Source organism: Moschus berezovskii, chromosome 26 (assembly GCF_049115385.1).
Source record: "Moschus berezovskii isolate FMDL1 chromosome 26, NW_MosBer_1.0, whole genome shotgun sequence".
NCBI lineage: Eukaryota > Metazoa > Chordata > Mammalia > Artiodactyla > Moschidae > Moschus > Moschus berezovskii.
This window is the reverse complement of record NC_142485.1, coordinates 22,367,078-22,380,281: the sequence shown is the minus strand read 5'-3', so window position 1 is coordinate 22,380,281 and position 13,204 is coordinate 22,367,078. Positions and strand designations below refer to the sequence as shown.

Sequence of the window (13,204 nt, the reverse complement as noted above, 5' to 3'; positions counted from 1 at the left end):
ACAGTCAGAACTGTACACGGAACAACAGACTGGTTGCAAATAGGAAAAGGTGTACGTCAAGCCTGTATATTGTCACCTTGCTTAGTTAACTTATATGCAGAGTGCATCATGAGGAACGCTAGGCTGGAAGAAGCACAAGCTGGAATCAAGATTGCTGGGAGAAATATCAATAACCTCAGATATGCAGATGATACTACCCTTATGGCAGAAAGTGAAGAGGAACTCAAAAGCCTCTTGATGAAAGTGAAAGAGGAGAGTGAAGAGGTTGGCTTGAAGCTCAATATTCAGAAAACAAAGATCATGGCATCTGGTCCCATCACTTCATGGGAAATAGATGGAAAAACAGTGGAAACAGTGTCAGACTTTATTTTCTTGGGCTCCAAAATCACTGCAGATGCTGATTGCAGCCATGAAATTAAAAGACACTTACTCCTTGGAAGGAAAGTTATGACCAACCTAGATAGTATATTGAAAAGCAGAGAGATTACTTTGCCAACAAAGGTCCGTCTAGTCAAGGCTATGGTTTTTCCAGTGGTCATGTATGGATGTGAGAGTTGGACTGTGAAGAAGGCTGATCGCTGAAGAATGGATGCTTTTGAACTGTGGTGTTGGAGAAGACTCTTGAGAGTCCCTTGGACTGCAAGGAGATCCAACCAGTCCATTCTAAAGGAGAGCAATCCTGGGTGTTCATTGGAAGGACTGATGCTAAAGCTGAAACTCCAATACTTTGGCCGCCTCATGCGACGAGTTGACTCACTGGAAAAGACTCTGATGCTGGGAAAGGTTGGGGGCGGGAGGAGAAGGGGACAACAGAGAATGAGATGGCTGGATGGCATAACCGACTCTGTGGACATGAGTTTGGGTGAACTCCGGGAGTTGGTGATGGACAGGGAGGCCTGGCGTGCTGTGATTCATGGGGTCGCAGAGAGTCGGACACAACTGAGTGACTGAACTGAACTGAAGTGAACTGACCCAGGAACAACCTAAAAGATTTTCAGTGGAAAATGGAAATGCTTAGTCATGTGGCAGTTCGCTTTTTTAGTTTTTTGAGAAACTTCTGTATTGTTTTCCACAGTGGCTATACCAATTTACATTTTCACCAACAGAGTACAGATTACACGCATGCTACTTTGCTTCGATTGTGTTCGCCTCTTTGTGACCCTATGGATGTAGCCCACCAGGCTCCTCTGTCCATGGGATTCTCCAGGCAAGAATACTGGAGGGAGTTGCCATGCTCTCCTCCAGGGGATCTCCCAACCCAGGAATAGAACTCGCGTCTCTCACTTCTGCTACAATGGCACGCAGGTTCTTTACCTCCAGCGCCACCTGGGAAGCACCACAGATTACCAATAGGCACATGAAAGGATACTCAGTATTGCCAGAGCATTTTCTTGGCTCAGTCTGGGTCACAAGCCAAGGCTGTCACAAGAAACCTGGAGGCTCTAGAGCAGTCCTCACTGCCCTTTCAGACTTGCCTTGAGGGCAAACCAGTGAGCACAGCCCTTGCCATCCGCATCCAGGCCTCCCAAAGCCCCCTTCGCTCCCCCAGTGGTCCTCTGACCAGCTGGTCTTCCCCACAGCAGATCCCAGGACCCAGACGCCCAATCAGAGGCTCTCCCCTCTCGCTCCCCAGTGTGTCCACCCCTGTATTCTTTCTTTCCTCTGAGCCACTCCCAGGGAGCACAGGTCCAAATCACACGGCTTTTCGTCCCTTCCTTCCTAATTCCCTGTAAATTGTCTTAGTGCTTGGTTGTACAGCAGCCCTCCTGCCAGTTTCCAGTTAGCTTTCAGTGAGAAGTTTTCCACATGGAGACGTGTTTTTGATGTGTTGATGGGGGGAGGGGAGCTCCACCTCCTCTTACTCTGCCATCTTGATCAATCCCCATCCTTTCTTGTTCGGTGCTTCTTTGTTCCTTGTTTGATTTTGAAGTTGCTGATGTGAACTTCTCAGAGAAGCCTGGATATTTTAGTGAGCAAGTTGTTGTTTTAAGATGACTCATAAAATGTAGAACTGCTTGGATAACTCATCTCCCATGATCTTCCTGCTAAGGAACCAGAGCTCTTTACCCAGAGACATTCAAATATGTTGCTCTCCTGCATCTCTAAAAGCATCTTTTATTGAGATAAGATGGAAATGAGTATCACTGCCCCTCTGAACAACTGGATCCTGAGGTGACATAGCTTAGAGAATAGGAGATGCTGACTTTTGAATTAGCTGAATAAGACAGCACAAAGCATGTTAGGATATAATAAATTCAGTTTCATATAGCCTAATATATTAACTTTAAACATAAACATTCACAACTATGCAGTATGTGTCCAATTACATATATTAACTGCTTTCTATTTGCAGAGAATAAAAGCAATGTATAGAAGCACCCTATATTCAAAGTTATTTTCTGACTTAAAATATTTATTTACTATCAATGCATTGCTAATTGCTTGTAATTTTGCCTTCTGTAATTATAATAATATGCTGAATAAAATGTAGTCTGATGTATTAATTTATATATCTATTAGTCAATTGGATGAGTCTGCCTCCATTTATTTACAGCCTAGATGCCTCTCTTCTATTCCAGGTGCATGAATGTTTGCTCATCTGCTTATTTTCTTGTGCTTATTTAAATGTAATGAATTAAGATATCAACTCATTTCACCACATCCAGACACTCAACTCATAAAGTATCTCCAGTATAACAACATTAAGTAGTATGCCAAAAAAAGTCTTCCTGGGGTGTGTGTGTGTGTGTGTGTGTGTGTGTAGTGTATGTGGATATATGTATACATAAGCACAGTGATCTTTACAGTTCGAAGTCATTAAGGTCAGTGATATATTTTGTGGACCAGTGTATCCAGTAATTAAATATATTTGCAGGAAGCAAGGTTTTATGTGTAAAGTATCTGCAATATCTTTAGGCAGTTCATATTTAATGTATGCTTCAGTGCCCAGAAGATAGATTGAAACACAGAAGCCTCAAAACCCAGATTCACTTTTATCAGCACTTCTGGCCTCAAGCATGACTTTTTGAACATCATCCATTTGAGTTATTATGGTTCAAAGATTAAAAGCTCAATGCAGGGAAGTTAGACCATGATTAGAAAAAAAACACAATCAACTGAATACAGGCTGCTGAAATAATGTTTACAAGATCAAATGCAATAACTTGGAACGTGAACAACAGGTATTCCACGGTTTCTCCAATATTACCATTAAATCCTGTAAGGAAAACTATTTGCTTAAAAATAAATAAAAAACAGACTTTAAAATACTGTTCATGCTGTTTTGAACTTGATAGCTTCCATGGTTAACACAGTTTTAAAATACTTAGCATTGTTCTGCTTGGAGTTTTTCACACTTTCTTTGTAGACCTGAAAACATGTAAGTAGTTTTGGAATATGAGAAAAGTTTCCTGTTTCCAGAGAAATTATCCCACATGTTATCAGAGTATGTAAATTAATGTCTTCCTTTTATTAAGTGCTCCTAAGAAGCTCTGATGGTGGGAGGTGTAAGTTACTAAAGCCCCCAGACACGTATTGAGAGTAGTTCTGAAGTGGGGTGGGGTTGAGGACAAGGAAAGGGGAAGAAAGTTCTAGATGCCTACTAGACGCTAGAGATAATTTTAAATTCGGAGGGTATTTTGAAATACAAATATAACCTCATGTTTTGAATTCCTGGGGGTCATATAGCTAACAAAAAATGATAGTTCATTGTCTTAGTCCACTCAGACTGCTGTAACAAAATACCATATATTGGGTGGCTTGAACAACAGAATTTTATTTCTCACAGTTCTGGAGGGAAGTCCAAGATTAAAGTGACAACAAGTCCAGTGTCTGGTGAGAGGCTGCTTCCTGACGTGCAAACAGCCTTGTGTCTTCATGTGGTAGATTACACAGAGAGAAAGCAAGTTCATTTGTGTCTTTTGATTAGGGCACAAGCCTCACACATGAGGGCTCCATTCTCATGACCTAATTACCTTCCAAAGATCCCATGTCCTAACACCAACACATTATGAGTTAGGATTTCCAGGTATGAATTTGGAGAAACCACATTCAGCCCATAGCATATGTAGAGAGAAATGAAAATAGGCACATGTGTCCTGAGTGGACCACATTGTATCTGACAAGAGTTTCTGATGTAGATAGCAGAGAAGGGATGGTCCAAATCTTAACAAGAGACGAAGATGTAGATGCATATGCCAAAAGAAATAAATTAGTGTTATGGAAATAGCAATTCCCTACCCCCTGACCAGTTTGATCTTCTTGCTGAAACCATGCTCTCAAATTAATTATGTTTTTTTTTTAATATGGGAGCTGGCTTTGTGGATTGTGGGTGGATTAATATGAAAAATGATCCAATAAATTGAAAACAGATTTTCAATTACATGATGCAATTATATTTATTTAATATTATATTTTAATAATGAAAATTATTGATTAGAAGATACATTGCTGCTGCTGCTGCTAAGCTGCTTCAGTCATGTCTGACTCTGTGCGACCCCAGAGACAGCAGCCCACCAGGCTCCCCTGTCCCTGGGATTCTCCAGGCAAGAACACTGGAGTGGGTTGCCATTTCCTTCTCCAATGCATGAGAGTGAAAAGTGAAAGTGAAGTCGCTCAGTCGTGTCTGACTCTTAGTGACCCATAGACTGCAGCCTACCAGGCTCCTCTGTCCATGGAATTTTCCAGGCAAGAGTACCGGAGTGGGTCACCATTGCCTTCTCCGTAGAAGATACCTTGGAGAACATTAAATATATACATGCTGTATATACATGTGTGTGTGTGTATGTGATATACACATACATTTATAATATTGAATCTAAAATGGATTCATATTAGGTAGTAATAAAGAGTGAACAAATGTTAATATTAGCATCTATGGAATGTTGAATAACTAAAGGTTTACAATTTCCTTGCACTATAGCAAGTATAGACACTATTGTCTACTTGCAGAGAGAAAAATTAGAGTCCTTCAGTCCACAAGTCCCTATGAAGCATCTAGCACATGCCAAGTAAAATGCCAAGTCTGCAGGCAGCCACCAAGAACAGAGCAAGCATCGTCTCTCCTCGTGGACATGCAAAGATTTCCCAGCTGGCTAAACCCACAGACTTTGTCAGGCCTGTGTCAGGGATGTAGGTGTCAAATATGTACCCGATCATCCTGGCCCAGCAATATTCTACTGAATTAGAATTCTGAAAGGACGGTAATTTTAAAATACTAATTTAGGTATAAAACATACTGTAGAGATTAAATAATATATGTATTTCTCTTCTTTTTCTAAAAAAAAAAAAAATACATCTTCACGGTTTCTTGGATACAAGATTCATTTTTAAACCTTTCCTCTGACTATAGGAGCTGATGCTGTGGAAGCTCAGTGTAAAAGATTTGAAGTGAGAGCGAGTGAAGATGGCAGGGTGCTGTTTTCTGCAGATGAAGATGAGATTACCATTGGGGCTGAAAAGCTGAAAGTTACAGGTACTGTAGCTGGAGGTCTTGGAACATTGTTTACTTCCTGAGAGAATATGCAACTGAGCAAGAAATGACTTTTTAATATCTGTGGTTCACATGCCAGAAATTTTCTCACATAATATCATGGTATCACATCATTTGATTTTCCAGTAGTAATCAAACAGAAAGCCCTAGGTTGAGGTTGCAGAAGAGACTATAAATATATTAGCCTTAGTGATATAAAAGCAAAGCTGCATGTCTCAGGCAGGGTTAGAGGGAGGAAATTGAGTATGGATGGTGGAAGATAAGTTGGGGTGCAGACAATGATAAAGACTCAAGGTGATAGATAAATATAGTCTAGAGGTATTATTTAAAAGTAAAAGATATACAAAAGAAGATCTAAAATGTAAATATCAACTGAAGTAGAGGGAAAGGTTATAAATAAACTAAATTCTTGTTCTTTAGGGCTCATAATTGTCTTCCAAAGCATATAAATCAAGAAATAGTGCTAATCACCTGTTACTGAGACATTATTAAAGTCATTAGGGCCATTAGGCCCATTAATATTAGGGCCATTAGTGTCAACCACCAGCTGAAATGAAAAAATAAAAGCAAAAAACAAGAAAACAGAAATTTAAAAGCAGGACTGGGAATAGGGCAGAATTTTATTAAGATTATTTTAAGCAGTTTAAGAACAATATCTTTTGAATTATCTGAGTTATAACCACAATATTTGTTATTTTGCTAAAATATTTTAAAAATACTTAAGGAGGCCTATATTTGAAAAATGAAATATGTGTGGCTTAGTATTTCCCAAATTTGAATTTGGGGACAGTTCACGGGATACTTGTCATATCTATTTAGGTAAATGGAGTCTGTAGGCTGTTGAGAGCCGTTTACATGGTAAATGACCTCAGCTCTTGGGCTGTTTGGGTTTAATCCTGCTTCTACCACTCAGTATTTTGAGTAAATTCTATGCTGTCTATTTTCTTAAATCTAAATAATTGAAATGATAATGATTATTGGTGCTCAAATTATGTGTGTGTGTGTGCATGTGTGTGCACGTGCCTATGTATGCATGTGTGTGTTTAGAATGTCTTGGACACATAATGAAGACAGTGTGAAGGTTAGCCTTCTATTTTTATTAATAATGATAATATTGCCAATATCCCCGATATGAATGCTTGTGTGGATTTCAAAAAAGATACACAAGTAGATGGCAATTAAATTCAGCAAGGATTGCAAAATGGGAAACCTCACTGGGCATCTCTGGCCTGGCTCACAATCTACTACCACCAGACTTACTGTCCCCCAGGGCCTTCTTTCTTTCTTCTGTGAGTTTGTTGAGTAGCTGGAGTGTGCACAGTTAGGTTGGTGTTTGGACTGGTCTTCAGGACTGCCTGTCAGCCTCATTCTCTTTCTAAAAACTCCTTGGAAGGTCAGAGAAGAAATCATGCACATGAGGTAAACACTGGCTTTCCTAAGTCCTGAGTTAACAGTCAGGGAACCAAAAACATTTTTTATTAAATTAAAAAGCATGAGGATTTGGGTTGGCAAAGGGCATAGACAAATCAGAAAGGTCATTGGCTATAGGGCCCTTGGTGATAATATTTGAGTTGCTAGTTGACGGGCAAGTCAGGAACCAGGGTAGAAATGCACTTAGGAGGATTAGACATTTGTGATTTTAATATTTAACAATTTTTGCACGTTGGTAGTACCTGCCAGTTATCAGCTTTGATATCAATGTAATCCTCATAGCTCTTAGGATAGTACACTTATCCAAAGATTATTTCATCCATGTTCAGATATTCACATTGGGTACTTTGTATTCATAAGTAAAGGGAAATTCTACAGCACTTAGCTGTGTTTATGATCTCACAGAATCCGAACTTTCTCTGATCTTTATATTATCTTGATTTTCCTCATAACTGTTGCAGTGAAATACCTTCTTCACAAAATTAGACCCATTACCTAGTTTTTCTAAAAATTTTTCTTTGAGGTAGGTAGTTACTCACCAGTTTAGTTCAGTTCAGTCACTCAGTGGTGTCCGACACTCCGCGACCCCAAGAATCAAAGCACGCCAGGCCTCCCTGTCCATCACCAACTCCCGGAGTTCACTCAAACTCATGTCCAGAGAGTCAGTGATGCCATTCAGCCATCTCATTCTCGGTCATCCCCTTCTCCTCCCGCCCCCAGCCTTTCCCAGCATCAGAGTCTTTTCCCTTCTCCAGTGGACCACATTCGGCTGTGGTCCATGTGATCAGGTCAACTAGTTTCCTGTGATTATGAATTCAGTGTGTCTGCCCTCTGATGCCCCCTCGCAATACCTACTGTCTTATTTGGGTTTCTCTTACCTTGGGCGTGGGATACCCAAATAAGACAGTTACTCACCATATTTCCTCTTTTTCTTGGTAGCCTGGCAGCCATCCTTGAACTGTTAATCGGACTGTTAAGTCAGAAGAGAGTGTTCTCTGAAAAAACTCAGTTTCTCTGCTTTTTACTTAACTGTGTTTGGCAGTCATCTCTGCTGACCTAGTCACTCTTTCTCTCTTTCCTTTCTGTGTGCATGTGTGTGAATGTGTGTGTGTGTGATGTAGGCGTGGTACACTGTACAATGTCTACATGGTTAGATACATGTACCTCACCCTAGGTCTCTTTTTCCATTTTTCCCTGTCTCAAATATATACACACAGCTTTAAGTTTTTCCTTCAATACTCTCTTTTGATCTGTATTATCTCAAAAATTGATTAATCAGTTTTATAATATCTTGATGTATCATATGACTCCAGAAGATGTTAAATAATAAAATAATTTTATTTTGAGGTCATAATTACAGAATCCAGGCAGACTTTTGTAAAGGATGGAGGTTTAACATAGGAGGGAAGAATGAGAGCATCTGTAATAAATAACCCTGGCTTTTCAACCATTGCAGATATGCAAAGGACTCCACATCATTCAAAAATAAGTGCTAAATTGGGGAGTACTTTAACATGATTAGAATCTCTCCCAGAACCTAGCCACACTTGTTTTTCACAGAAGAGCCCAGATACATCCACAGACCCAGACACGAGCATACACATACTTGTGTGCATTCTCAAATTCCTGCAGAGTCCTTTACTCCATTACCAGAATACCACATATAAACTTTATAGTGGCTTTATTTCTTCCTGTGATACTTCTAAAACAAAGGAAAATAAAGTTATCAAAGGAAAATATGATTGAGAATTTCCCATGCTTAGAGAAGAAAACTGTGCATAGTGTAGCATGCAATTTAAGGGCACCGGGATTGATTAGTAACCTCATATGTACTTTAAAGCAGTGCTTGAATATTTAACAAATAATACTACAAAGAATCAGTGACTCCAGGGTATTTCATATAAATTAGGTAGCGGTGCTGACAAGACTTCAAAGTTGTATGTGACAAGAGATCTGTGTGAGGTTGATTCAAGAATTTTAAATTTGAGACAAGAAATTTTTCTATTTAAGTGATATCCGTGGGGATTAAAATGGATCCTTTCTAATTTACATTTTAAGATAAATGGTGTTTCATATATGGACTTCTCTTTCAGGGCAACAGAAGTAGATGAATTTATTTAGACAATAAGTGTGTCTATACTCCTGAGACAAAATCATTTGTGACTATGTTTATTTGCAAATCTAGTGTAGTTCAGGATATTTAAATTTCCTCTATTGAAACAGAGCAGGGATGTACTCAAGGCATTTAAATACTTTTAGGGTGCAGGAGTGTAGAACTGAAGTGGCAAAACAGCTCGCTGAACACCACCACCCCTCATTACCCCATCAGCATGATCAGTAATCAGTCCTATGCTTTCAACTTGTGGTTTTTTTACTGTTGATATAGCTTCGCTTGCTCAATAATACTTTGCTTAAATTTTAATTTGAATATACTTATATGACCTTAACATGCCCCCTCTATATCATTGAATATATGGACGTTTCACACATTCGGCTCATATATGCATCCTTGACAATTTTATTTTCCTTTGCATTTGTATTCCCTAATACTGATCAAAGATATTACTTAGTGCAATTATCTTTTGAGACCAGGTCAGTAAATAAAAGATATAAGCTTTTACACTCAGAAGACTCTTAAATTTAGGGCTTTCAGGCAGAATCCATCAACTGTAATTTGTTCTTTCATTTGTATTCCAAGTAGTATATTAACTTAGAAAACAAAGTTTCACTTATTTGACTTTATAAAGTGAAAGACTTTAGCCCTATACTTTCATGTTAAATTAAAAGCCATTAGGTGGAGTTAGATCTCCCCGTTTTGCCTTTGAGAGAAAAGTGAAAAATAGCTCAATGTATGAGAAGAAAGGATCTTTTTTTTTTAATCTGGTGGTAGAAATTAAAACTGGCAATCTGAAACGATAGTGCATCCGAATCAAGTATCCACCCTGTGCCCTCGGGCTTGCTTGAAAGCCAAGTGTGTCATTCTCTTGTCTCTGCTCTAATTGAGTGATTGGAAAGATAGAAAGGTCCCAATGCTTGTTTGACAACAGAAGAAAGGATTTTCCAAAGAGCTGTCTTTTATTAATAAATTAAACACTATGTTTCTGGGCTGGAATCAATATTCTCTGGCTTGTTTTTATTAGTTGGTCTTCACATCCTTGCTCTTGTCTGTTAACTCGGGACAGGTTGTGATGAGGTCAGCTTTGGAATCAACCTTTCTCTTACATAGGACCATTGTTCCTCTGGGCTGTCCAAAGGCCAAGAGCCTGGTGGCATGCAGCCTGCAGGATAGAGCTGCTAGGTCTGAATAGCATCTGAAAAAATATGATCAGATCAGGTGCTGAGGATTCTAAGGTGCAGTCATTTCATTTTCTTTAGTGTAATATTTTAAGTCTGTAGATTTGGGCAAATCACTCAATTTTCTAGCTGTTGGGTTTTTTGTTGTTGTTGTTTGTTTGTTCTTAATTAGCCTCCTCGTTGACCAGCCCTCATCTTCTTCCTCTTCTCCCTCCCTCCCCACCACCCTCCACTACCCCCCACCCCCGCCCAGTGAGCTGAGGAAATGCTTCAGCAGCAAGTCTGCATGGTTATGGCCTCTAGTTGTTTTTTAAACTTAGGATGAAGCTTTTGGAGATGTTAAAGAGGAGTACCACTCTGACTCCCAGATTTCCAGGTAAAAACTGATTGGTTTTGAAGGGTGTAAATAATGGTTTCGAAGGGTATAAATAATAAACTATGTTGTTATTCAGTCACTCAGTCATGTCCGACTCTTGGCGACCCCACGGACTGCAGCACACCAGGCTTCCCTATCCTTCACCGTCTCTTGGAGTTTGCTCAAACTCATGTCCATTGAGTCAGTGATGTCATCCAATCATCTCATCCTGTCGCCCTTTTTTCCTCCTGCCTTCAATCTTTCCCAGCATCAGGGTTTTTTCTCATGAGTTGGCTTTTCCTATCAGATGGGGAACATATTGGAGCTTCAACTTCAGCATCAGTCCTTCCAATGAATATTCAGACCTTCCAAGAACTGAATATTCAAATGAATTATGCCATCTTCAAGAAAATAGCTGCTTCCTCTGGGCACCTTACTAACAGTCTTCTCCATGATTTATTTTACTTCTCTGAGCCCTGACTCAAATGTTTCTTACTTTTGTTAAAGTAAAACTTCCTCCACTTGGTATAATAGAAATGTGAGGAAATTCATAAAATTTTCCAAATTTGCTGGCATATTGAGTGCAGCACTTTCACAGAATCATCTCAGGATTTGAAATAACTCAATTGGAATTCCATCACCTCCATAGCTTTGTTCATAGTGATGCTTCCAAAGGTCACTTGACTTCACATTCCAGGATGTCTGGCTCTAGGTGGGTGATCACACCATCATGTTTATCTGGGTCATGAAGATCTTTTTTGTATAGTTCTTCTGCATATTCCTCCCACCTCTTCTTAATATCTTCTGCTTCTGTTAGGTCCATACCATTTTTGTCCTTTATTGTGCCTGTCTTAACATGAAATGTTCCTTTGGTATCTCTAATTTTCTTGAAGAGATCTCGAGTCTTTCCCATTCTATTTTTTCCCTCTATTTCTTTGCATTAATCACTGAGGAAGGCTTATTTCTCCTTACTGTTTTTGGAACTCTGCATTCAGAAGGGTATATCTTTCCTTTTCTCCTTGCCTTTTGCTTCAATTTTTTCTCAGCTATTTGCAAGTCCTCCTCAGAAAACCATTTTGCCTTTTTACATTTCTTTTTCTTGGGGAAGGTCTTGATCACTGCCTCTGCCTCCTGTACAATGTACTAAAGACCATCCAAAGTTTTTCAGGGACTCTGTCTATCAGATCTAATCCCTTGAATCTATTTGTCACTTCCACTGTATAATCATAAGGGATTTGATCTAGGTCATATCTGAATGATCTAGTGATTTTCCCTACTTTCTTCAATTTAAGTCTGAATTTTGCAATAAGGAGTTCATGATCTGAGCCACAGTCAGCTCCTGGTCTTGTTTTTGCTGACTGCATAGAGCTTCTCCATCTTGGGCTGCAAAGAATATAATCAATCTGATTTCAATGTTGACCATCTGGTGATGTCCATCTGTAAAGTCTTCTCTTGTGTTGTTGGAAGAGAGTGTTTGCTAGACCAGTGCGTTCTCTTGGCAAAACTCTGTTAGCCTTTGACCTACTTCGATTTGTACTCCAAAGACAAATTTGCCTGTTACTCCTGGTAGCTCTTAACTTCCTACTTTTGCATTCCAGTCCCCTATAATGAAAAGGACATCTTTTTGGAGTGTTAGTTCTAGAAGATCCTGTAGGTCTTCATAGAACCATTCAACTTCAGCTTCTTCAGCTTTACCAGTTGGATATGGCTTTAGTATATTGGTAAATCTTGAAGAGTCTAGACATATCAATGACTATGTTTCCCTTAGACTATTCTTCTTCAATATCAATTGCCAAATTGATAAAACACGAAGTAAGGTTTTAAAGTAGTTGGATTGCTAACAGTGGAAGACTGTAACCCCTGCTGAGTGAGAGAAGCACAGGCCATTGTATTATTGATTGAAAAGGATCCTGCAGATTGAGTCCATTCCATTTATCTTTTTGTTCTCTTTATCTGTGGATGTGTCAAACTTCTGGTTCCTTTACTCTGTATGATACATCATTTAATCACTGAAATAGGGTCTCAACCCTGATTTCACTGGCCTGATGAGGTAACTCCAGTTATTTTAACCCTTCCATTCATTCTCTGAGTTAATCACTTGATAAAATCGAAATGTGCTCAGGAACACCTTTTGAGTAGGCTTAAGTGTCAAAGTAGTGCTCAGGTAGAAACCCCAAAATTCTGACTATAGGAGGAAAATTCCCACAACACCAACTGTAAACTTTTTTTTTTTTTAATAAATAAATAAGTTCACATGTGTTTGTAAGAAATGATACAGAGAGATTCCATGCAACATTAACCCAGTTTCTCACCATGGTGACATATTCCAAACTATAGTATAACATCCCAAAAAGGATATTGACATTGATACAGTCAAGATACAGGCATTTCCACCAGCACAGGGATCCTGTGTTGCCCTATGGGGACCACAACTACCCTCATCGTAAACCCTGTCAATTGTATATCTGTTCTTCACTGCTATAATTTTCTTAGGTTAAGAATGGTTTACATATAAAATCATGCTATAGTTGCCTTTGGGGAATTTATTTCCAATCAGTATAATTCCCTGGAGATCATTTGTTTTATTGTATATATCAATAGTTTCTTCTTTTTATTACTGAGTAGTATTCCAT

At 39.1% G+C, this 13,204-nt stretch overlaps 1 protein-coding gene across 3 annotated transcripts in view; it reads left to right on the top strand.

Annotated features, from left to right (window-relative positions):
• SGCZ (sarcoglycan zeta) overlaps positions 1-13,204 on the top strand; it is a 407,822-nt gene that overhangs the window by 342,260 nt on the left and 52,358 nt on the right. For 2 of the 3 annotated variants that reach the window (XM_088832535.1, XM_055416515.1), the window contains one exon: positions 5,351-5,473. The exons of the other annotated variant lie outside the window; for it this stretch is intronic. In XM_088832535.1, coding sequence (XP_088688661.1) covers positions 5,351-5,473 — 123 coding nt within the window. The remainder of the gene's footprint in view (positions 1-5,350; positions 5,474-13,204) is intronic. 3 annotated transcript variants of the gene reach the window in all.